We start from the raw sequence: 26,374 nt of genomic DNA, 5'->3' as shown, positions 1-26,374 counted from the left end.
AATTTTGCAATATCCTTAAAACATTTAATTAACTCTGCTTACAGTCTGGTTGTCTCACTCAAAAACAGTGCAACAAAGTTGGAAAGTGCCCAGAGAAGAGTCACTTGCATTAAATAATAAACTAAGGAGTTCTGGGCTCTGTCGTTTAAGAGGCCATGGTCATGGCTATAGCATCCCAACCTTTAAAACGCATCAGGCCTCCCAAATACCACATGCAAAAATGTATAAAAGTCAGCAGGCTGGCCAAAGGCCTGTCTGGGCGCATTCCCAGGACCACCATCCTCCTCCTCATCTCACGTGCTGCTGCCTCCCTACGTGCCTGTGCTCTTGGACTCCCGATGCTGGTCTCTTCCCGCCCAGAGTCTCTTCTCTGGTTTACTAGCTTATATTTCCCACTTAGCACTTGACTCCCTCGATTTTTACATTATTTGAAGTTTAAGTAAGAGATAGTCCATCCACTGCACAGCCCAGCTCGGCACTCAGCACCTCCACAGAGAAAGGAGAATTTAGGCAAAACAAGGAAGGCAAACCTCACAGCTCAGAGATGTATAACTTAGGTCTTAAAGGAGCTTGTTTCCAGCCTAATGGAAAGAAAGGATTCTTTACACTCTTTATAAGCTTAAGTTGCTAATTACCTCATGGTTATGAAGCCAAAAATCTACAGGTCAAGATGCCTTTGGACAGACTGAAGAATGATCTGCAAACATCACGTAGGCATTTAAGGGGCAGGACTTCCCTGTGCTATAGAAAACACTGTGGATGAGAACTTTATGCTCTGGCCAAATGTACCCTCATTGGAGTAGGCTCCTTATCCAATTGGACTACAGGTCTGGTTCAGTACAGTAATTACAGAAACAACACTTGGGCTGAAAATATGGAACACTGAGTTTCCCCTTTCAAATATGAGTCATAATAAAAATTATTTTTATTAGCATCCCCTAGAAAACCACAGCCTATCTTTGCATATTATTGGTTATAGATATATAAGCCTTTTAAAGTCTCCTGGCATAGGACCTTATGTATGAGAGACTCAAAAATGTGAACCGATAGGTAAAATGACTGCAGAGAGCTTACGTCCAAGTTTGAAAGATTTATGAGTTTTAGTGGAAGTCTCATCTGAAATAATGGAATTAATTCTGAACATTTGGAAAGCCAAATGTGAAACAACTGAAAAATGTGACATGCATTTGGAGTAGTGTTCTGGACATCCTCCTGCCTTTTACCCACTTTCCCAAAGAGAAAACATACATAAAAGAGATGATGCTATATAATCATTGTCCCAGAATTCCGTCAGCGTCAGCTGTTGAACAGAAAAGGAGAGCAGAGAACAGGTTGCCAGATTCCCGCTTCATATATTTTGACACAGCTCCTGTGTGTTGAGTCTGTTTATACTTCACCTTGTTCCAGAAAAAAATGAAAGCAACTTGCAAAACCACAAAAATTAAGACTCCAAGTAAAATAAGCAAGAAATAAGGGTAGGGATGAAAAATAAAGCCAGGAATGATGCCAAAACATGCACACCACAAAGACCTATACACTTTGTATGGATTGGGGACACATCGGCTCTGATTTTCTAGCAGTCAACACAGAAAAAGAAACCTGGTTAAAGTGTCACAAAATAAATACACTTGTTGCTCAGAAAAAAGTTACAATTTTTTTTGACATTAAATAACAGTCAGAGGTTTTTCTCCAGGGTTTTTATAAAGAGGATACTATATGATTTAATAAGCAATGTCTAGCAACACCCTTATGCACAATAGAGTTTCATGGTTGACTCTTATAGAGGACTTGAACGTAGGTAATGGCATTATACCAAAGATGATCTAATTAAATATTTTGGAGTGGGCCAGTCCTAAAGTCAAGAACTGTGAAGGGCTGAGATTTTACCATATGTGCAAGGGAACACGCACAGTTCATGGAAACTGGCAGGAGATGCAAGATTCCTGGGTCAAAGACAAAGGACAGTTTATTTACTCACAGCAATAGCAGTAGCCTGAATACCAGCATTTGTGCTGGTTCTAGGAGCCCCAATTCCCACTGGGCAATGCAGAGAGGTGCAGGCGACACCTATGCATGCTGAGGGTTGAATTACAGGAAAGGAGCCCTGAGCTCAGAGACTTTGAATCTTTGATAAGAGGAAGTGAGCATGAGGTCCCTCTGTCTGAGAGGGAGACGTTACCTTTATTGTATGGAACAGTAACCAAATGTCTGTCTCCCAAGGCTGTTTGCTATACACTCGTTCTTGAAAAGAGAGTCTCGTGCACAGGGAATCAGCGTCTCTGCTCATAAGATGTGCAGAAGCATGAGGGACCCTTGGAGAATGGTCTCCCAAGGACAGTACATTCCAGTCATAGGCTAGCTTCCTCTGGCTTGATCCAGAACTCACTTTTAGACTATCTGGAGACATTGATGGATTGTGCCTGATTTGACGCTTACTCGTCAGATACTTATTGCATTCTTATCAAATTCTAGGCACTGGGTACAGTGATAAACAAAATGGGCAAGCATGGTCCCTGCTTTCTCAGAACAGAGGAAATACAAATATATTTTATGTGTTTTTCCAGCAGTTCTTCCTAAATTTTCTCTCAACAGGGATTTTTTTAAATAGAATTTTTTAGAACAGTTTTAGGTTCCCAGCAAAAGTGAGCAGAAGGTACAGAGATTTCCCATATAGCTACCCCCTGTCCCCACACACAGAGATATGCCATAGACTCCCTGTCCTCCCCATCACCAATGCCCCCCACCAAAGCGGTACTTTTGTCACAATTGATGAACCTATGTTGACACGTCCTTATCATGCAGAGGCCATAGTTTACTACATTTCACTCTTGGTGTTGTATGTTCTATGGGTTTGAATAAATGTGTCAAATTAGGTTTTTCACAGATATTGGTGACAATTATTTCAGTATTCTATGACCTCATAAGTAATGGAGGTCTACATTTCTGTGTTTCCAGATAAATACAGACACAAGTGCCTGCAGCGGCATTTGAACCAGGGCTCAGTGTTGGCATTCTCTCGTGACAAATGAGAAACCTAACGGGGACGTGCAAATTATCGCACAGTCATCATCTCCAACGTACCCACGGTCAGAGGGTACTTCTTCCTTGAAAACAGCCTTAAATCCTCTGGTGATTATATGACCACAGCCCTGAAGTTTTATTCCACGGAGCAAGGCCCTTGCAGTTCTGGAGCATTTGTTTACCTCCTGTTTGGGTTGGGACTCTGACATGACAGAAAGCTTTTTGTTCGTCGAGAAGGTGAAATGGCTCCTCTGACGTGGTCCATTTCTTTAGGACATGCCTCCGCCCAGGTCTGAGGAGAGCTCTAATTTTTCCACATCTTCACTCAACGCTCATTGTCCTACTAGCTAGGGTGAGGCAGCCATCTTTTTCCAATAAAATACTAGGAGATTGGCCTTTGTTTAATTAGCCCCCAGTCAGTTCTAAAGTGCACTAAGGATTGCTAATGTAGAGTGGACTTAGCCTGCCAGCCGGGCAGAAACTAAATCCTGAATTCCATTACCTAACCCGCAGACCAGCCTCTCACACTGTTGGAAGAACCAGCCTTCTTTTCAATATTTCTGCTGGTCCCCCCTCGCACCCCCCCCCCCCCAGAAAACCTGTCATTTCCTGCTAGCACAGTGGCCTCACTGGCTTAACTTGATGGCAGTGGCATATAGAAGCAGGATCAGCAGTGCCAGCTGGATGACTGTCCAAACTCGGGTTTGAGAGAGCTGCCTATTCAAGTAAAAAATCAGAGATGAAAAAGACCTGCTAAATAACCCAGTCCCCTCCGTAGCCGGTGCCAGAGCATTCCTATGGTGAAAGCTTAGCCGGGCCAGCTCTAAATGACTTTAACAATGTGCCTTCTCACGCTTTATTTGGAAGCCGGGCTGTCTCTTCAGTTTTTCTTTTTTCTTTTGGTAAGTTTTTGGACTAGAAATTCATTTGATCAATGTTATTCCATTTTCCTCTTGCTGTTTTGTTTCTGCTACAGCAACCTTGTGAAATAAGCTATTTTCAAGGGGTCACTATAAATGTACAGACAACATTTATTAACCCAGTCCTTCCAGCCATGCCTACATTTGGGGCAACGTGATGTCGGGGGAGAGAGGACACACATGGGCTTTAGGGGTGGATGTACCCGGGTTAGAGTCATAGTTCTACTTAATTGAGAGTTTCATTATTGTCATCGTTGTTGTTTTCAGTGCCTGTCATTTATTAAACGCTTCCTATGTGTCAGGCGCTATGGGAATTACTGTCCAAAACTACTGACAGCAAACAAAATTGGTACTATCATCTCTACTTTAGAATTTAAAGTTTAGTAGTAAAGAGTGGAAGCTCTGGGGTTAAATTGCCTGATGAGAAGCCAGCTCTGTTGCTTACTAGCCCTGTGGCCCCCGGCTTTTCTCTCAACCTCTCGAAGCCCAGTTTCTGTATTTGTAAAATGGACGTGAGGACAATGCTGCCTCCTAGTTTATTTTGAGGAATAAATGTGTTAGTATACATGACTTGATCAGATCAGTGCCTGGCATGGAGCCAGCACTTAAACGTCCCCAATGTTGATGAGATATGGATGGAGAATTGGTTCAGAGGCACATAACATCCGAAGTTAAATCCGGGCAGCTCTACTCCAAAGCCCATCCGAATTATTAACCCTTAGAGTACCCTGGCTTGCTCAGGACATTGAACCTCTCTGAGCCTCAGTTTTTCTCACTGGTAAAATGGGGATAACACGGTCTCTTGCGCAGTCACTCTGAGGATTAAAATGCAATAATGTAGGTAGAGGCGCTGTTGCAGAACCTGACCCAGAGCTGAGGACCAGTTAGTGACAGTGTTTCTCTGTATCTCTAGATCCATAACTACAGAATAACTATGTATGTGTGTCTGTGTGTGTATATATATGTATGTTCACTCGTGTATTACACGTAACAGACAGCTGTGTAACCAACAACTTACTCTTAAAAGTTTCTCATAATATTGGAACTTCAGAATGATTCAAAGTATTTTTATGAGTTTACTCCCATTTAAAAGAAGAATTGGACTGGTTTATTAGATAATTAAAAACAGTTTCCTTCCTAATAAGGTTTCATTTTATATTTTTAACATTCCAATTGTTTTAAGTATGTCTTTTCTGGGTTTTAAAAATAGTGCATCACATGTTTCAAAATTACCTAAATACTTTTTCTTTCACCAATATACATTGGCCATGATTTCAGTTTTCTTATCACAGAGGGAAGAGGAGAGACAGACCGTTACGACCCAGCAGAGGGGAATGTGATGATATGTTTTTGCTGTTGTGCCTTTTTTTTGGTGTATGTGGGAAAGGGTGTGATGTCATTTTGTCTCCACCCCCTGTGAGTAAGCCCACGGCACAGCTAAGTGCAGCCGCCCGCCTCTGTCACTGGGAGACAGTTCACTTAAATGCAGCTCCAGGGCTGCGGGACACCCACCAGCATCACTCCCCGTGTGAGGTGGCAAATGCAACATGCTCTCCAGCTTGGGGTGTCTACTTCTCTGTGGAAGTATTGCACTAGCCCTGGGAAATGCACAGAAATTGCCAAAAGGCAAGTAGCTCTAATGTTTTGTGTTTTAAAAGTAGTTTTTTAAGAGATACTGGTTTTAAATGTTACTCTTAAATGTGATCTGCTTTAGCACATGGGGGGACGGAGTTATTTTGCGGAGAGTCAAAGTTCAAATGTGCAAGCTGCTTAAACTTTTGCTTTCTCCCCCTCTGTTATTTCTTTTTCAATTGTATCTCTTTATTGCAAAAGTGAAAACCAATTTCTTATTAGGTTTAGCAGATATTCACAGTAGCTTAAATGATATAGTTTCAAACTACAGTATTTGTATACTGAATCATATTGTATAGATGGGTATTGTAGTCTGCTAAAAAGAGTTGTTTAGTGTTTTTATCCCCCTCCCCAGAGACTAAATCATTACTAGCTTGAGGTTTAAAAGAAGCTAATTCTGCAACCTTGAACCCTTGGTGTAAACCTCACACATACCTAGTAAGGTGGAGGTTGAAGGATTCTGGGCAGGGCGCGCCAAAGCTGGGTCATGTGCTAATTCGTAGACACTTCTCTCCAGCCGAGTTGGGAAAAAGGTTTGATCTCCTGGACGGGACACTCCCCCTTTTCCTGGCTAAATTGCTCTCCTTTTAGTGTTGGTATTTTATTTACAAATGTCATCAGAAGAAAATTTAAATGACTAAATTAAGACCCTATAAGCCATCTCTTGAGCCCACCATCCCCCTGGCAGGAGCCTGCCTGTCTCCTGTCTTTGAACATGAGTGCTGCACGGGCTCTTTCGCTCCTTTGCAGAGGCCGTTTTCTAAGCCAACACCAGGTCTGTGAAGGCTTTTTACAGTTGCAGACTGCTGGAGTCAGCAGGATTATAAAAAACAGGCTGGAACTCACCATACAGTTATGACGGAAAATTTTGGAGGTAACTCAGAGCCACAGGCTTGTCAGAAACCTGGTGTGCAGAGAGTCAGAAAGAAAGGTCGTAAGGTTCCGAATCCCCAAAAGATCCTTCTCGGGTCCTCTCTCTCGAGAGTTTGCCCCAAGATCGGCCTGTCCCAAGTAAGAGCTGTTCTCTCCGCAGTGTGTTAAGTGAAACTTGAATCCAGAATGGGAAGGCTGGAAGGATTTCGCTAGTTCATGTTTCTCATGATGATGTAAAAAGAAATAAAAAAGGCTAAGTAAACCTTCTCAACCCTGACGGGAGAATTATGCAAAAAAAAAAAATAATAATAATAAAAACACACTATTAGATCTTTTTCTTCTATCAAGAATTTTGGTTTTTGTTCATAGTAAAAGTGTTTAAACAAATCAATTATGAGCCACAAGCATTCTGAATTAATCGTCTGTCCTGCTGAAATATTTGACAAAGACACCATCTGGGGGAGCCGGGGGTTTTCTCCAGCTCGATACCTACAGATGGTTTTCTTTTACCTTATAGTCACTGTGTGGGAATGATAGCAGTAATTTTGTTGCTGCAGACTTCTGCAAATTCCAAGTGCTTTAATTATCATTTGCAATCACTGGATACAAATCTCTGGACACAAATTTCCTTTATTTTTTATGGTAAAAAAAAAGTTGTCAAAGATGGCCACAAAACTTTTGTCTGGTACATTGCACTTTAATCTGAAGTATTTTCCTCCAGGTTTCTTTGGTAATTTTTGAAAATATCCATAGTCTTGGTAATTTGGAAAAACCTGCCAAATTAAAATAATTATATTATGAAATAAATGGCAAGTCCCCTTGTCTCTAATGCTGTTTTTTCTTTGTTATGGAAGCTACTGAGGAACTGTCTTTTACCTACAGTCGCCTCTCTCCAATTGCATTCCAGGAGTAAGTGTCTGTCCTCTGAAGGGCTTGGGGGCTGGGGCATCTGCCCCCATCCAGAACTTGGGGAGCATCCACACTTTGTATGCTTTTGGGGAGTCACAACGGATGTGAGAATTTTACAGGTTCTGAAAATTTCTTAGTTAAGAAACCTGTCTTACTTTTTTAACCTGTTGTTTCCCAAACTCAGTTTGACTAAGAATCCTTTTGAGTGAAATAGCTACAATATCTTGCTCAGGGCTTACCTTTCACAGAACACATTTGGGGAAACGCTGAGCTAAACAGGAAAAACAGGAGAAAAACTTTTTTTTCTTCTTCCTTTCTATTTTATAGTTAATTAAGTATCATTTGTGATTTTAAGAAAAGGATAGAATTTTGGAGCTAGAAAGGACATTAGCAATCACCTAGTCTCATGGTTCCCAAACCTTTGTATTTAAGGACCAGTAAAAATACATATATGTGTTTAATATCAGAGTTCCATTTTGGAAGGCATGCTTGAATTTTGCCATGTGAGGATGTCAAAGGGGAAAAAATATCCCATTGTTCATAAAAGCAAGCCATTTTAACAGATTTATAAAAGAAATGATTTCATACAAATATGCCAAGTGTTCTTACTTTTCTCATTTCACCACAGAGTGATGAAAACGTCATCACAGGCCAATATTTGGGAACCACCGACTTAACTTAACCATTTGTTTTATAAATGAAGACACCCAAGGGCAGAGGAGGTCTAGTAATTTTCCCACACTGATGGCAGAACCAGGACTCAGGCTTTTGACTCAAAATCTGTGTTCTATTATGTTCTATTATGTCTGTATATACATATATATATATAAAAATATGTATATATACAGATCATCGTCGACTTACAGTGGGGTTTCGTCCTGATAAAGCCATCCTAAGCTGAATATCGTCAAAAATGCATTTAATACACCTAACCTAGGGAACATCATAGCTTAGCCCAGCCTGCCTTCAACATGCTCAGAATGCTTACGTTAGTCTGCAGTTGAGCAAAATCATCTAACACGAAGCCTATTTTAGACTAAGGCACTGACTAGCTCATCTCATTTGCTGAATACTGTACTGAAGGTGAGACAGAACGGCTGTCTGGGTGCAGAACGGTTGTAATCAATCAGAAGGGTTGTAACCCTTGTGATCACGGAGCTGACTGGTTGCTGCGCTCTCCACCGCTGCCCAGCATCCGGGGAGAGGATCGGACTGCAAAGAGCAAAATTCAAAATTCGAAGTACATTTCCTACTGAATGTGTATCACTTTTGCACCATTGTAAAATCAAAAACTCATTCAGTTGAACCATCCTAAGTCAGGGACCGTCTGTATACATATAATGTATACATAGAGAGAGAGAGAGAGAGTTGATATATAGAGTTGGTTATTTATAAGAAAAGAAAGATTTTTTTAATAAGAAATCACTTATTCCATGTCTTATGCCTCTTTGCATGCCTCACCGCATACTTTGTTATAGAGAATAAGTTATTAGAAGGGTCTTGCTTACTTTTTAAAAGCTTCAAGTAAAGTTATAGACTATTATTAATGAATCCTCTCTCCCCTCCACCACTTGACTATATTCTTTGGCAAATCATTGCCTTTGCCACGCCTCAGTTTTCTCATCTGTAAAATGGGAGTAATGATAACTATCTCATAGTATTTCAGGATTAATGACATAAGAGATGCAAATCTTCTAGTAAAGTGTCTGACATATAACAAGCATTCAATAAATGTTTATTGAGTCACAGAAAAGCAGATTAATATCCAAATAATATGTGATCTTGTGTCCAAACTGTCAGACACATCTCTTGGAGGGTAGCAAAGGAGGTGGGGCAAGGGAGGGAGTGTTGCTCCGTAGGACAATGACAGAAGCCCCCTACTGCATTCTAGCCTGACCACCAGCACCCAGGGTTTGACTGTCAAGTCCAAACATTGCCCTTCTCTCTGGACAGCTGCGCCTCTGCCTGGGGATCAGCTTTTCCTTGGGGAGTGGTAAGGCCCCACGGAGCTTCCTGGAGAGATCCTCTTGAGCTTGTTTTTCAGAAGTAATTTGTAATGCAGGCCCTAGAGGAGAATTACCGCGTGGTTTTACACCTTTGAAGGCCCGTCTTCTTCAGCCTACTCTCAGAAGCTTTGTTCTTGCCACTGTAGAACTTCTTTTTTCCGCTGACATACAGGCTGAGACAAAATCCACAGAGAACACTATGTAGTGAAGAGAGCCAACAGAAGCTCATAATGGGACACACAGGGCTTGACACAGCCCTCTGCAGAAACTCCTACGTAGGGCAGATAGTAATCAGCCAGCAGGCAAAGGCTACGATTTCTAGGCAAGTCTCTCAGTCCTCCTGAGCCACGTGGTAGGAAAACCACAGAGGAACATCCAAGAGGCAAGTGTAGTCAGATGGCCCGAGGGCAAGGGGCTCTTGGCTCCTGGCGTGTGGCGGAGTGAAGAGGTAGCTGGCTCTTTGCCTCAGGCTCTTACCTGACTGGGTAGAAGTCACTGACTCCAAGGACAAAAAACTCAGGGGCAGATGACAATAATAATAATAAATCACTATTAATAACTCATCGTTATTATCATAGATAACATTCTTTGAGCTCATATCACTTGTGGTAATTTAGGGCTAAATGTTTTTAACGTAGAAAATCTAACAATTCTTTGTTTGACTTGGTTTTGTTTTTTTTGGTTTTTATTTATTTATTTATTTTTAGCTTTCGGATGTACATCATAATATATTTCGAATTCTGTGTAAATTACATCATGTTCACCACCCAAAAACTAATTATAGTGCATCCCCTCACATGTGAGCCTAATCACCCCTTTTGCCCTCCCTCCTTCCCCCGTGGTAACCACCAATCCATCCTCCGTTGCTATGTGCTTGTTTGTTGTTGTTTTTATCTTCTACTTATGAGAGAGATCATACGGTATTTGACTTTCTCCCGCTGACTTATTTCACTCAGCATAATACCATCAAGGTCCATCCATGTTGTCACAAAGGCCGGACTTCATCATTTCTTATGGCTGAGTAGTATCCATTGTGTATAAATACCACATCTTCTTTATCCATTCGTCCCTTGATGGGCACATAGGTTGCTTCCAAGTCTTGGCTATTGTGTATAATGCCGCGATGAACATAGGGGTGCAGGTATTTTTATGCCTTTGTGTTTTCAAGTTCTTTGGATAAATACCCAGCAGTGGGATAGCTGGATCATATGGTAGATCTCTTCTTAATTTTCTGAGGATACTCCATACTGCTTTCCATAGTGGCTGCACCAGTTTGCACTGCCACCAGCAGTGTACATGGGTTCCCATCTCTCCACATCCTCTCCAACATTTGTTGTTTCCTGTCTTGTTAATTATAGCCATTCTGACCAGAGTGAGGTGAGACCTTATTGTAGTTTTGATTTGCATTTTCCTGATAGCTAATGATGTTGAGCATCTTTTCATATGCCTGTTGGCCATCCGTATATCATCTTTGGAGAAATCTGTGTTCAGATCTTTTGCCCATTTTTTAATTGGATTGTTGGTTTTTTTGTTGTGGAGCTGTATGAGTTCTTTGTATATTTTGGATATTAACCCCTTATCTGATATGTGGTTTGCAAATATCTTCTCCCAATTGTTAGGTTGTCTTTTCATTCTGTTGATGGTTTCCTTTGCTGTGCAGAAGCTTTTTAGTTTGATGTAGTCCCAATTGTTCATTTTTTCTTTTGTTTCCCTTGCCCAGTTAGACATGGAACTTGAAAATATGCTGCTCAGACCAATGTCGTAGAGCGTACTGCCTATGTTTTCTTCCAGAAGTTTCGTGGTTTCGGGTCTTACATTCAAGTCTTTAATCCATTTTGAGTTGATTTTTGTGCATGGTGTAAGGGAATGGTCTACTTTCATTCTTTTGCACGTGGCTGTCCAGTTTTCCCAACACCATTTATTGGAGACTCTCCTTTCTCTATCGCATGCTCTTGTCTCCCTTGTCGCATATTAGCTGTCCATAAATGTGTGGGTTTATTTCTGGGCTCTTGATTCTGTTCCATTGATCTGTGTGTCTGTTTTTGTGCCGGTACCATGCTGTTTTGGTTACTACGGCTTTGTAGTATATTTTGAAATCAGGGAGTGTGATATCTCCAGCTTTGTTCTTTTTTCTCAGGAATCCTTTGGCTATTCAAGGTCTGTTGTTGTTCCATATAAATTTTAGGATTCTTTGTTCTACTTCTGTGAAAAATGTTGTTGGAACTTTGATGGGGATTGCATTGAATCTATCGATTGCTTTAGGAAGTATGGGCATTTTAACCTTGCTAATTCTTCCAATCCAAGAGCATGGAATATTTTTCCATTGCTTTGTGTCTTCTTTGATTTCTTTCAACAATGTTTTATAGTTTTCGGTGTACAGATCTTTCACCTCTTTGGTTAAGTTTATTCCTAGGTATTTTATTCTTTTTTTTTTTACAATTGTAAATGGGATTGTATTCTTAATTTCTCTTTCTGTGACTTTGTTGTTAGTGTGTAGAAACACAACTGATTTTTGTACATTGATTTTGTATCCCATGACTTGACTGTATTCCTTTATTGTTTCTAAAAGTTTTTTAGTGGATTCTTTAGGGTTTTCTAGATATAAAATCATGTTGTCTGCAAAGAGCGACAGTTTCACTTCTTCTTTTCTAATGTGGAACACTTTTATTTCTTTTTCTTGCCTGATTGCTCTGGCTAGGACTTCCAATACTATGTTAAATAAGAGTGGTGACAGTGGGCATCCTTATCTGGTTCCTGTTCTTAAAGGGATAGCTTTCAGTTTTTCTCCATTGAGAATGAAGCTTGCTGTGGGTTTGTCATATATGGCCTTTATTATGTTGAGGTATTTTCCTTCTATACCCATTTTGTTTAGAGTTTTTCTCATAAATGGATGCTGTATCTTGTCAAATGCTTTCTCTGCATCTATTGAGATGATCATGTGGTTTTTATTTTTCATTTTGTTCATGTGGTGTATCACATTGATAGATTTGCGGATGTTGAACCATCCCTGCATCCCTGGAATGAAACCCACTTGATCATGATGTATGATCTTTTTAATGTATTGTTGTATTTGATTTGCTAGTATTTTGTTGAGGGTTTTTGCATCAATGCAGTGACATTGGCCTGTAATTTTCTTTCTTTGTGCTGTCCTTGTCTGGTTTTGGTGTCAGGATAATGTTGGCTTCATAGAATGAGTTAGGAAGCCTCCCCGCCTCTTCAATTTTTTGGAAGAGTTTGAGAAGGAGAGGTATTAAGTCTTCTTTGTATGTTTGGTAGAATTCACCAGGGAAGCCGTGTGGTCCTGGACTTTTTGGGAAGTTTTTGATTGCTGTTTCAATCTCCTTACTGGTGATTGATCTATTCAAATTTTCTACTTCTTCTTGGTCCAGTTTTGGAAGGTTGTATGTTTCTCAGAATTTATCCATTTCTTCTAGATTATCCAATTTGTTGGCATATAGCTTTTCATAGTATTCTCTTATCTTTTGTATTTCTGAGGTGTCTATTGTAATCTCTCCTTCTTCATTTCTGATTTTATTTATTTGACCCTTCTCTCTTTTTTTCTTGGTGAGTCTACCTAAGGGTTTGTCAATTTTGTTTATCTTTTCAGAGAACCAGCTCTTGGTTTCATTATTTTTTTCTATAGTTTTTTTAGTCTCTATTTCATTTATTTCTGCTCTGATTTTTATTATTTCCTTCCTCCTACTGATTTTGGGCTTTGTTTGTTGATCTTTTTCCAGTACCTTTAGATGCAATTTTAGATTGTCTATTTTGGATTTTTCTTCTTTGTTGAGGTAGGCCTGAATTGCTATAAACTTCCCTCTTAGAACTGCTTTTGCTGTATCCCACAGATTTTGGCATGTCGTATTTTCATTTTCATTTGTCTCTAGGAATTTTTTGATTTCTCCTTTGATTTCTTCATTGACCCAATCATTTTTCAGTCGCATTTTGTTTGACCTCCACATTTTTGTGGCTTTTCTGGTTTTCTTCCTGTATTGATTTTCAGTTTCATACCTTTGTGGTCAGAAAAGATGCATGGTATTATTTCGATCTTCTTAAATTTATTGAGACTTGTTTTGTGGCCTAATATGTGATCAATCCTGGAGAATGTTCCATGTGCATTTTAAAAGAATGTGTATTCTGTTGTTTTTGGATGGAATCTTCTGTATATATTTACTAAGTCCATCTGGTCTAATGTGTCCTTTAAGGCCAGTGTTTCCTTATTGATCTTCTGCTTGGATGATCTATCCATTGGTGTAAGTGGAGTGTTAAAGTCCCCTACAATTATTGTGTTACTGTCTGTTTCTCCTTTTATGTCTGTTAATAATTGCTTTATATGTTTAGGTGCTCCTCTGTTGGGTGCATAGATATTTACAAGTGTTATATCCTCTTGTTGGATTGTTCCCTTTATCATTATGTAGTGCCTGTCTTTGTCTCTTGTTATGGGTTTTGTTTTAACGTCTATTTTATCTGATATAAGTATTTCTACCCCTGCTTTCTTTTCTTTGCCATTTGCATGGAATATCTTTTTCCATCCTTTCACTTTCAGTTTGTGAGTGTCTTTAGGTCTGATGTGTGTCTTTTGTATGCAGCGTATACATGGATCTTGTTTTTTTATCCATTTGACCACCCTATGGCATTTGATTGGAACATTTAGTCCACTGATGTTTAAAGTAGCTATTGATAAATATGTATTCATTGCCATTTTCTTACCTTTTTTTCCTGGGTGTTTTAGTAGTTCTTCTCTGTTCCTGTCTTTTTCTGTTGCTCTCTTTCCTTGTGGTTTGATGGCTATCTTTAGTAATATGTTTGATTTCTTTTATCTTACTTACTTGCTTGCTTATTATAGGTTTCTGATTTGTGATTACCATGAGGATCCTATTTAATATTCTATGTATATAACAGTCTATATCGAGTTGATAAACTCTTTAGCTTGACCTCTTTCTAAAAGCTCTACTTTTTCACTCCACTCCTCCCATATTTTATGTTTTTCAAATCATATATAGTCTCTTGTTTAGTGTGTGTCTATCCATTACCCTCTTATCATTGAAATAGGTGATTTTAGTACATTTGTCTTTTAACCTTCATATTATCTTCACAGGTAGTTGATCTGTACCTTTACTATATTTTTGCCTTTACAAGTGGTTTTATTGCCTGGTTTTTTTGGTTGTTGTTTGTTTTTCTGATAATAATTTTTTTTTTTATCTCTATTTGTGGTCATTGCGTTCCCACTTAAATAAGTCCCTTCAGCATTTCTTGTAGAACTGGTTTCTTGGTGATAAACTCCTTTAATTTTTGCTTGTCTGGGAACCTCTTTATCTCTCCTTCCAATCTGAATGACAACTTTGATGGGTAGAGTATTCTTGGCTATAACTTTTTTCCTTTTAGCACTTTAAATACGTTTTGTCATTCTCTTCTTGCTTGTAGGGTTTTGGCTGAGAAGTCTGCTGATAGCCTGATGGGCTTCCCTTTATATGTCACTTGTGACCTTTCTCTTGCTGCTTTTAGGATTTTCTCTTTATCCTTAATTTTGGACATTTTAATTATAATATGTCCTGGTGTGGGCCTCTTTGGACTTATCTTGTTTGGAGCTCTCTGTGCTTCCTGAACTTGGGTGTCTGTTTCCTTCCTTAGATTAGGAAAATTTTCATCTATTATTTCTTCCAATAAATTTTCTGCCCCTTTATCTCTCTCTTCTCCTTCTGGGACACCTATAATCTGAATGTTAGCATGCTTGATATTGTCCCAGATTCCCTTAGACTGTTCTCATTCTGTCTAATTCTTTTTTCTTTTTTCTGTTCTGCTTGGGTGATTTCCTCTAGTCTTTCATCTAGCTCACTGATCCATTCTTCTGCATCCTCTACTCTGCTATTGAGTCCCTCTAGTGAATTTCTCATTTCCAGTATTGTATTCTTCAGTTCTCATTGGTTGTTTTTTAATATCTTCCAGTTCTTTGCTGATGTGCTCACTGTGTTCATCCAATCTTCTCCCCGTATCTATGAGCATTCTCGTGATATTTTTGTTTGAACTCTTTGTCAAGTAGGTCACTTGTTTCTGTTTCATTTAGTCCTTTTTCTGGGGTTTTGTACTGTTCCTTTGCTTGGAAAGTATTCCTTTGCCTCCTCATTATGCCTCTTTCTCTGTGCTTATTTCTCTGTATTAGAAATAATTAGAAATAAGGAGTCGGTTATGTCTCCTGATCTTGGAGAAGTGGCCTTATGTATGAGATGCCTTATGAGGCCCAGCAGTGTGCTTCCCTCTCTTCACCAATCCAGAAGATCCAGGAGTGACCCCTTTGTGGGCTACTTGTGTTCTTCTGCTGTGGCAGGGTTGCTCCCACTGCAGGTACCCAGGGAGTCTAGTCTTTCCTTCCCTGGCCAGCTGTTTGTAAATCCAGTTTGGGGAGCCTCAGCACCATTGGCTACAAGGTCTATCAGCACACTCCTATTGCAGTTTTCCTCTTAATTGGGTTGGTACCCAGTGTAGCTGGTTGCTAGGCTCAGGGGCTTACAGTTGCTATAGGCCTCAGGCCTACAAGGCTGTTGTTATTTCTCTTAGGAGTGCAGCTGAATGGGGCTGGCACAGGCTTGGGAGCACTCAATTGTTTCAGGCTTTGGAAGGTGTGGCTGATCCTTTTTATGGCTGTTTGTGAAACACAGGTCTTCTGCTGCTGATAAGCCTCACCCTCACCCCCAGGACCACACCCCCATCAAGACAGCCCTGGTCTGTACACACTTCTTAACTCCCTGAAGCTACCCTAATGCCACACTGCAGAGGCCCTCACCTCTCCACCAGTGCCCCCCACAGTTCACCTGGTCTTCACACAGGCCCTGCCCCACAGAGGCAGACACACTTGCCTGCCTGTAGAGGATCAAGGCACCCAGTCAATGCAGGCTGAAAAGTAGCCTGAGGGATTGCTGTTAGGTGGGGCCAATCCCTCGGGCGAGTTGCCTGCCCTGGCTGAACTGGATTAAATCTGTGCTCTGGTGGGAGTGGCAGACCCCTGGGCTAGCAGGCCAAGGGATGAACCTCAATGGCACCCACCAGGGTCTGTGTCAGCATGCCTGGACCCGTTCAGAACAATGGCCCCCACCAAAGTCTCAGTCTCCAGAGAGGGCCCTCTTCTCACCAAGATGCCCCCAGAGCCCACCAGGTGAGTCTTGTCTTACCAAAAGACTGTCAGCCTTCTCTCCGGTGATTTTAGGTTGCTGCAATGGGTGAGTCTGTGCAAGGGCCCTTTAAGACCCAGGTCTTTTCGGCTTTCGCCAATAGCTTTTCTGGGGGTATCCTCGCTGCAGTTAAAAGCCAGAAAAGCCAGACAGGAAGACCCTCGTCTCAGTTAGGCTGAGTCTGAAGGATGCTTATAGCAGTGTCACCCCTGCTCCGGACTTCACTCCTCCAGGGAGGGCTCGTACCTTAGGGTGGCTCCCGCCTGGCCAGCTGAGAAGCTCTGCTGCTCCCAAAGGTGGCTTTTTTCCTCTCCATCAGGAATTTCTGCCTATTCCGCCTTAGTCAGGACTGTCGCTTGTTGTGGGGGTTCTTTTTATCCAGTTTTCAGTTTTCTCTCCAGGGTAATTTTTCCAAAAATAGTCGTAACCTGGTTGTGTTCGTGGGAGGAGATGAGTTCTCTAACTAAATTCTTAAAGCTACCTTATAAAGCAGGTATTTGATTACTCTCATTTTACAGAGCATAAAAGTGTGCCTCAGAGTGTGTAAGTGATTTGCCCAAAGTCACGCAGCGAGCAAGTGGCAAAAGCCTATACTTTTCTATGTCCTATCAGGTCCCTGCTCTATGTGAAGATGCTTTAATTTGTTCAAGCAACAAATTCTATTCCATGTATATGCAGAGCACTGAGGCTGGGAAGACAATAGCTTGGCACCTGTCTTCGGGGAGCTGACCAGTTAATGGAGGAGACAGGGACGTAAAGGGATAATTACAATACAGGGAGATTATCCTCCAATTTAGGAGAAGCGCAAAGAGCTTTAAGAACAACCAGAAAGACCCAACCCAGACTAGAGGGATCAAGAGTTATGAGAGGATAAGGCCCTCAAGCAGAGGCCTGGAAGACAAATGCAAGTTGGGGCAAGGAGGAGGATGGCTGAGAGGTGAGGGGCCTTCCCAACAGGGGTGGCTGCATGGCCAGACCCCAGGCAACCCCAGGAACCAGAGCACAGCAGGTGTCCCAGTACTCAGAGGGGAAGCCAAGGCTGAGAAATCCACACAGGATGCAATTGCCTGTTCCTTGTCTCTGTGCCCTGACTCCCCAAGATGATTACAAAGAGGAAATAGAAGGTTGTCTTTGGAGAGGAGAGCTCCTATGCCTTGCTCTGTAAACTTTCCCAGCCACTCACCTGGGGTTGGCTCACATTCTCCATGGAGCCTTCTCAACCTCAGTTTGACAAAACAAGACTATATCACTCCAATGGCCCAGTCCATTTCCCTAAAGAGTGGTTGATACTTGCGAGGAACTGGGGAGGATCTCTTCCACCTTAAGTCAGGGAGACCCAGGGGTAATATTGTAGAGTTCAGAAGAAGCCGAGTGGGTGGGGTTCTGTTTTTATTTGAGTAATGTATTTATGTATTGGGGGGACTGTATTAAAGAGTACATTTGGGGGAAGAAATGGTTTCACTGCTAAAAGAAAACAGAGAAGTTTGAAAACCACAGCAGAATCATTTTAGCATCTTTTACAGCTTTAAAATTTCTTGGCAGTTTTATCAATTGGTTTGTCTATTCAAGCCCTGTTTATTGATTATGTACTAGGTTAAATTCAATGAGATCCAGCCCCTGCTATAAAAGTAACATATTAGGAATATAAAAATTGATCAAGTATAGTTTATTTCGATGCTAAGACTATCCTGTTTAGAACCCAAGGTTTAAAAATAAAGTTCCCCTGTGTTAATTATATGCTCACTAATTTAGTTTAGTTTTATAGACTGCTATAGCAGGCTACGAGATACTGAGCATTAAGGAATTTGTCTCTCTTTCTCCCTCTCTCAAGTTAATGGGGCACAGGGGGACAATTGAGAATGGAAGGATTTATCTATGCCTGACTATAGAAAACACAGGTAAAATGTTTTTATAGGTTAATGTGAGTGGACAGGTTTGTCTCAGACAAAAGTGAAGTGTCTAATGAAGGGAAGGCCATTCAGGAGATATGACCGACAATCACCATCCTCTGGAAGACTTCCTTTTTCACTGGCTCCTGATTGCCACTTATAGAAGTAGGTATAAAAGAAAGAGAGAATGTTGAAAATGAATAGATGAACTTAACAAAATGATCTAAGAATAAATGTAAAATTAAAAAATAAATAGGATAATCTAATGTGAGAGATTACTAGAATAGTAAAATAAAAATGTAAAAACAAATAGTATCAGCTAAAGAAGGAAGATGCTAAAATAGAAACACAATAGTTTAAATACATACATTCTGTTAAAATAACACTTAAAGAATATGATAATTAACCATATTCCTATGTATCAGGCATGGTGTTTAATGCTAAGTGCTTAGATAAATTATCTCATTTTATCCCCATGCCTATGAATTATATAATTATTATCCTCATTTCACAGATAAGGAACTAAATCTAAAGGATATGTTAGATATCTGTTGCTGAATAACAAATTACCACAAACTTAGCAGCTTAAACCAGCACACATTTATTATTTCACAGTCTCTGTGGGTTAAGAGTCTGGCTCTAGCTTAGCTGTGTCCTCTCTTTCAAGATATTCTACAGGCTGCAAGGGAGTTGTTGGCTAGGGTTGCAGTCTCATCTGAAGGCTTGACTGGGGAAGGATGCACTTCAAGTTCTTGTGGTTGTTGTCAGAATGCAGTTCCTTGAGGTTGTGGTTTGAGGCTTTATTTCTGCACTGGCTATTGGCCAGATGTTACCTCAGTTCTTTGCTACATGAGCCTCTCTATGATGGCTCCTTGTTTCATCAAAGCATCCAAGCCCAGATGAGTCTGTAGGCAAGATGGAAATTAGGATCTTATACAGCCTAATCATGGAAGTGACAGCCCATCACCTGTGCCATATTCTTTTGGTTGGAAGCAACTCACAGGTCCTGTCACACAAGGTGACTACACAAGGGAGTGAATACCAGGAGGTGGGGATTATGGAGGGTTATCTTAGAGTCTACCCACCACAGAATGGTCACTGGCTGCTTGAAGTCCCACAGCTGGGAGGTGAAATAGTGGAATGGTGATACAGGAAATCTAACTGCAGAGAACATTCAGGTTTGAGCGTTAACGCCCCATCAACTTCTTACAGAATTTGGCCTTTAGGGGCAGATGCCCAGCAGGCAAACTGCTTATTTGTCTTTCTCCATGGTTGGAGTTGATTGTAGGAATCCCTGAGAATTGAGATAAATATCTTAGGGGTGCAAAGACTCAAGCTAAACATTTAGCACCCAACATTATTTTCTTTATACTAGAGTCCAGTCAATGCTTAGATTCCTCTGTAGTCCAAGTATAGTCAATCCCATGTAGGGGATGGAAAAGTAAATTCTTCCCAGATAGAAACTCTACCTTTCGGTTTTTTTGTTTTTTCTGGTTTTTTTTTTTTTTTTTTTTTTGGCTTTTTTGTGTATGTGTGAGGAAGATTGGCCCTGGGCTAACATCTGTGCCAATCCTCCCCTATTTTATGGGGGATGCCATCACAGTGTGGCTTGACTAGCAGTGCTAGGTCCTTGCCCGGGATCCAAATCTGCAAACCCCCGCGTGGTTCGCAACAGAGCGTGAGAACGCAACCGCTATACCACCAGACCAGCCCTCTGCCTTTCGTTTTAATTATTTTATTTTATTTTATTTTTCTTGAAGAAGGTTAGCCCTGAACTAGCATCTACCAATCCTCCTCTTTTTGCTGAGGAAGTTTGGCCCTGAGCTAACATCCGTGCCCGTCTTCCTCTACTCCATATGTGGGACGCCTACCACAGCATAGTGTGCCAAGCAGTGCCATGTCCGCACGCGGATCAAAACCCGCGAACCCCAGGCCACCAAAGCGGAACACGAAGCGGAACACGCGCACTTAACTGCTGTGCCACCGGGGGGGGGGGGGGGGGGGGGGGGGGGGGGGGCCCGCCTTTCATTTTAAGACCCGGATGCCACCATCTCTCAAACAAAACAAGAAAACATAAGACAAAATGAAATTTTTCTTTAACAAAATGTACAAATGTTAAGCAATTAACACCTATGAAGTTGATGACACAGTCCCCATAAAACTGTGCTTCTGAACGATCCGTGAGTGGCTTTTCCAGTAAATGGAGGAGTCGCTATAAGGTTCAATTAAATTTGCGTTTGGAAGAAGAAAATATACTTCTGGCAGTGGATGTGATGGAGACAACCGGATAAACAAAAGGAGCTTTTCTCAGTTTGATGTTAATAAAACAGCAACTCTTCCATATGCTCTAGGAATCAAAACACAAAATTTAGGTGGTACACAATATATTCTCGACACTCAGAAGCTTGTAGAATGTTTAATAATAGAATACCCCGTGGGTTTTCTCTCTTGCCCACAGACTCTTCTTACGTGGGGATGATCCCAAAGGCCTGGAAGACGCATGGTAAGAAAGCAGCCCTCGAGGTCTCAGGCTGCTTTGGAAAAGCTCTGAGGACAGCAGACAAAGACCGAATCAGGGTTTACTCCACTGCTCCTGGCGTTAGCTTGGGTTCTCCACCAAGAGCCTTCCACAGTGAGATTGTTTACTGCACACTGTAGGTTTCCCTGATCTAACTAAACCCTAACTTGTATTCCCAGTGATTTTGATAGAAACGTGGGAGCCTCAAAGCTAGTCAAAGGATTTTAGGCCCTCTCGGTGCAGCAAGCGATGCAGCCAGCTAATGTTCCTTCCTGTGGAATTCTGAAAAGGAGGCAGAAGTGACTCCATTATTATTCTCCGTCATTATTAATGACTCCATCATTATTGTTCTCCAGTCAAGGACTGTACATATACAGCCCATACGTTAGAAAACCAGATCAGATCTGTCCACTCCAACACCTTCTGGTCAGATTAGAAATTAATGTTAGAGAAAATTGAGGTTCAGTTCAAGCCTTGTCTGTGATACAGCAATTCAACGTTTTCTTTTAAAATAAGTCTAGTGATTAACACAAATACTGTAACATCTATCCCAGCAGTTGTAACTCACTGCAAAGTAGAATGACTGAAATTCGAGATACACTGATGATCAACAGCTGGTGTGCACCAATATCAGGATTGCTCTCCACTCAGCTCTGATTGAATTGGTCTGGGGCGGGAGAGTTTTAAAAATTTCTTGGGTGATTCCAATATGGCCAGAGTTGAGAACCACTGATTTACAGTTTTTGAAAATTCGCACGTGTCAGTACTTGACAAATCCTTCTGAATGAGTGCAGAGTAAAATTGAAAAGCTGAAAGTAAATTATTTTGCTATTTAAGTTTTCATTTCCATCAATTTAAAGGTGACATTCTTTTCCTGCTTTGTTCTAGGATTTAAAAAAATTATTTGGAAAATTTGGGGGACTTCCTTCTCAGACTATATAAAATACGAAAATGTTTAAAATTGAGATTAACATTTGTTTTTGGTGTTAGAACATAAGTGCTAATCTCCACTTTTGCAAAATCTCAGAAGTTAGATCTGAGAAGCTGTGGCTGATATGTTTTTTAAGGACTGAGCGTACATTTATTCATTCTGTGATTCGATTAAAAAATCATCATATTAGGATTACAAATATGAGTAAGATATTTCCTTTCTCCAAGGAGTTTGAAATTAGTTGTCTTTAAAACTACTCGGCCACTCAAAAGTCATTTTCTTTTGGATGAAACTTTGGTGACTTGATTCTTTATCCTTATTTACCAACCAAAATTTGCAGGAGTAAAGCTATCCCATTGTGTTGCCCTGCAGTAGCTTTAAGCGATATACATACATTCATAAAGAATAGAAAAATGAATTCGTGTAATATATTAAGGAAAACAAGGGACGCTGTGATCCCAGTCGATGCAAAATGCACGAGTTAAGCAAACGTTCAGTGAACGTCCCCGTTCAGACGGTCCAGGTGGTGTGAATGCCCTTTGGAAATGGTTCCTCTAATTGTGCATATCACATACATGTTCCAGCTCATCTCTTTTCTGTTTTACTCTAAGGGTGATTTGTGAGCACATAGGATGGCTTATAATCTGAAACATCTTTGAAGTGTCTTCCACTGCGTCCACAGTGAAATGAAAGTCTCTCCTCTGAGTGGAGAATGAACGCTTGCTGGCGAAGCTTGGGAGTTCTTTGCTTCAGACCGGACGCTAAAGTGGAGTTTCAATTTCCCTTCTCCCTAAATGCCATCCTTTGATTTTTCCATTCTGTTAGCTGATAAGCAATCATTCTGGTTTTCCAAGGGCCCTTCTGAGAGTGCCCTGTGCACACGTGTGTGTGGGCATGAGAGACCTAACAGGCCTTCCTTCCCTGAGAGCAGCAGATTCTGTCATTGAAGGACGGGTTTGGGGCAGCTGCCAAAGTCACGTTGGCAGAGAGCTCTGGAATTCAGTCCCGCTCCAGATACGCCGGCAGAGGATACAGGACAGAGTTTCTTTCTCCTCTCACTTTCCCAGATGGGGGAGAGCATCTCTAGCCAGTAAGTTTAGGATAAGGTGTCAGATGATCTGAAGAACAGCCTCTCCCTTCCTCTCCTGGCTCATCCTCTTCAAACACCGCACTGATTCTGCTGTCACAGAATACTTCCCCAATTAGTCATACTTTTACTAGAATTAGAAGGAAAACGATGCTGCTCATCTTCTCCCATTGAGGTTTACTCTAATCTTTTTTTGTGTGTGTGTGAGGAAGATTGGCTCTGAGCTAACACCTGATCCCAATCTTCAATCTTCCTCTCTTCACCTGAGGAAGATTGTCCCTGAGCTAACCTCTGACAATCTTCCTCTATTTTGTATGTGGGATGCTGCCACAGCATGGTTTGATGAACAGTGTACATGTTCCCACCTGGGATCCGAACCTGCAAACCCCAGCCCACTAAAGCAGGGCGTGTGAACTCAACTACTACTCCACTGGGCTGGCCCACTAATCTTTAGTTTCATTATGAATTAGACAGTTAAGTTGGATATGATGGAAGATAGCAATAAAGTGCAGGAGTAAATATGAATCTGGACAAGTGACCTGACCTCTCTGAGCATCAGACTTGCTTCCCTGAAAAAAGGGAATAATAAAAAGAAAGCTCTCTTTTTAGCTTCTGCTAATAGATAATATTTGGGTGACTTGAATGAATTTTTTGGTAGTAACTTTCTTGACCTAGGTAAGAGGGGACATGAAGACTAGATCCATTTTTGAAAACCCTTCCCCTGAGGAGGCAGCTGGAGAAGCTCTCCAGACGCTCTGATCTAACGCTTCCTGAAAAGATGCTGAGCTGGGAGGACGCACTGTCGCTGCTTGGTGGGCCTGTGCGGTGTCAGCCTCACGGTGACACGGGGACGGGGCAGGGGAGCCTTGTGGGTTTCTTAGACATAATTCTTGCCATCAGCACCCTGCTCCTCTGCCCTTATCCAGCTCCTCCTGAAGGGTTGGAAGGGCCTGCTCAGAGCAGATTTTCCTTTTATTGTGAAAGGTTTGGGAGCACAAGTCATGGTCCTTGGTCCTCTTCTTCTCCACATGTCCTTGGGGTGCAGTTCTGTGTGACTTGACTTTCCCTGAATGCCTGCCACGGTTCGTCCGGTGGATTCTCAGGCAGTGGGTTGGTCTGATCAGGTAACTCAGTCACCTAATGAGAGTCTTTTTCTCCTGTCCTCCCTCTTTTTGTTCCTGATGCTCCTTTCCCTTCAGCCTCCTCCTCTCTTTCCTTCCTAATTCTCTCCTTTCCTCTTTCCCCCTTCTCTCAATGCTGTAAGAGTCCTCAGAACATCTCTCCTGGCTTCCGTTCCCAGACTCTGCTGCTGGCCGCTTTGGCCCATGTTCTGACCTCACAGCTGACTCTTCCTCTCTTTGGTCACTTCCCTTTGGAATCATCCCTTTGGAAGACAATGCACATTTTATATTTTTTTTCAAGGCAGCAGTGGGTTTTTCTATGTCATGCTAAATGTTCTGCTCGATTGAAAATATCACAGTTTCCTGCTCATTTATCTTGGCATCAGCAAGCTTGCAAAAAGTACAAATTTATATTTATCTAATAAGCTGGGTGCAGGTCAGACTGGACAAACCATAACTGTGTATTAACACCATGGTTCATTCTTAAGTGGTTTTGAATATGGCATAAGTTACTGTGCCTTGAAGTGTGGCAACAACGTACGCATGATAAAAGCCAGATATTAGAGTCATTTTGTAAGGGCACTTTTCTATCTGTTATGGGATTTTTGTCCCATTGTAGTTGCTGGAGTTTGATATTTTGAAGAACCTGCAGAGAACTTTGCTGTTCTCCAGTGGCTCGCTGAGTTGGATCTTAAGTTCAAATGCCATGTCTCTCTTCATTTGACTGGTGGCCAACATTTCTATGAAACTGAGTTTCTGGGTCAAGAAATGTCCCCATAAAATGCGATCCTCTGCTTAGCAGCTGGATCCCAGTCGCAGGCATTTGATGCCATTTCAACATACCAGCCTCCCGCTTTGATCTCTGTTTCTCTGGCTCTTGCTTTTCTTTGCTGGACTCAACAGAGGACTTCCAAACTCAAGTTCTTGTACTTGGAAGACCCTCCACCTCCCCTGCCAGAGAAACTTTATGTATTCTATTGGCTTTTAGACTTTTTCAACCATGACCCAATGTAATAATGACCAGCGAAAAAATATATATACAAAATTAGGTTTCCAGATCCTGGTGTGTGTGCTTATACACACCTGTGTGCCATTTTGTGTTGTTGTGCTGGTTCTCCTTGTAATGCAAGTCAAAAGCAAGTAAATATGAAATAGGGGAAAGTCCTAGAATCAGATTAAATTTGGTGTGATGCACCGTAGCTTTTTGATTGATCAACATACTAATATGACTGTGGTTTAGGGTTTTGCTCTTACATAGAGCACTCTAGTTGCAAAACTCTTTATAAAGTCTTTCCCTGGAGAAAGTGAATATTTTTATTATCCTGTTTTGGGAACAATAAGTGAAATTTTAAATATTGATATTGCAACTGAATCACTAAAATGACTAATAAAAAATATCCTTGAATCACTGAAAGAAGTAACAATACTTCATACTTGAGGTTAGTCAAAATTCCCTCTCCACATACACTTGGCAAGAAATCCCACTTTCACAATTTTTCACCATGTCAGTGCCTTTTCAAATACTTTCAGGTGCCTTTCTCAGCTGTTTACAAAGAACACTATTTAGTTTTATAATCCCCTAAATTTGTCAGCTGAATTGCATTATATAACACTTGTTCTTAACCGGCCATTGAATTCAAGCATCTGTTTTCACTTATGTCAGAAACTTAAGACAACAGGTATTTACTGTAGTGTTTTCCAAAGTCATCATAACCCATGGCTTGCATGTCATCTGTAAGGTTTTTGTGGTGTCCCAGACACATCCATTTCAAACATTCCTTTTCATGGCCAGAGGTTCACAGGCCATAAAAGGACCACAGACATTAACACTAAATAAACTTTCTATAAATTATGTTATCAAATAATTTGAAAGGCATTAAAGGGTAAGCATTAACAGAGTCAAGATCCTTTTAGGGAGATCTCTTTCTAGGGACTTTCTTATTTTGTGAGAATATATTGTGTGTTCTTGCTTTTTAAAAAGGAGAGAAACATGTACCTCCATTTATCTGCTTTGAATCTAAAATTTGTCTCCCACCCACTCTTGCTGCTTTATAGTACTGCATCCTACACCCACCCACTGGGCCTAGTTGTGGAAGATGGTTAGAAGGTAACGGGAAAGGAAACCTATGAGTTGTATTTTATTGAGATGTGGTTGTTTAACAAACCTGGAGATAATAATTAAACTATATTGAAGAGTGCAGTGGTCCTCAAGCTTAAGTGAGCATCAGAATCATCCACTCAAGAATGCTGGGCCTTATCCCCAGAGTTTCTGATTCAGTAGCTCTGAGGTGGGGTGGTCCG

General features: G+C 41.1%; 1 protein-coding gene across 45 annotated transcripts in view; it reads left to right on the top strand.

Annotated features, from left to right (window-relative positions):
* Positions 1-5,364: 5,364 nt before the first annotated feature.
* Positions 5,365-26,374, top strand: part of ABI3BP (ABI family member 3 binding protein) — a 238,437-nt gene continuing 217,427 nt past the window's right edge. For 39 of the 45 annotated variants that reach the window (XM_070508666.1, XM_070508653.1, XM_070508661.1 and 36 more), the window contains exon 1: positions 5,387-5,567. In XM_070508666.1, coding sequence (XP_070364767.1) covers positions 5,489-5,567 — 79 coding nt within the window. In that variant the 5' untranslated portion in view covers positions 5,387-5,488. Of the gene's footprint in view, positions 5,568-26,374 lie in introns of all 45 variants that reach the window. The other 6 variants (XM_070508663.1, XM_070508662.1, XM_070508659.1 and 3 more) reach the window with 2 other exon arrangements.

This window comes from Equus asinus, chromosome 5 (assembly GCF_041296235.1).
Source record: "Equus asinus isolate D_3611 breed Donkey chromosome 5, EquAss-T2T_v2, whole genome shotgun sequence".
Lineage (NCBI taxonomy): Eukaryota > Metazoa > Chordata > Mammalia > Perissodactyla > Equidae > Equus > Equus asinus.
This window is presented reverse-complemented; position numbering and strand designations above follow the sequence as displayed.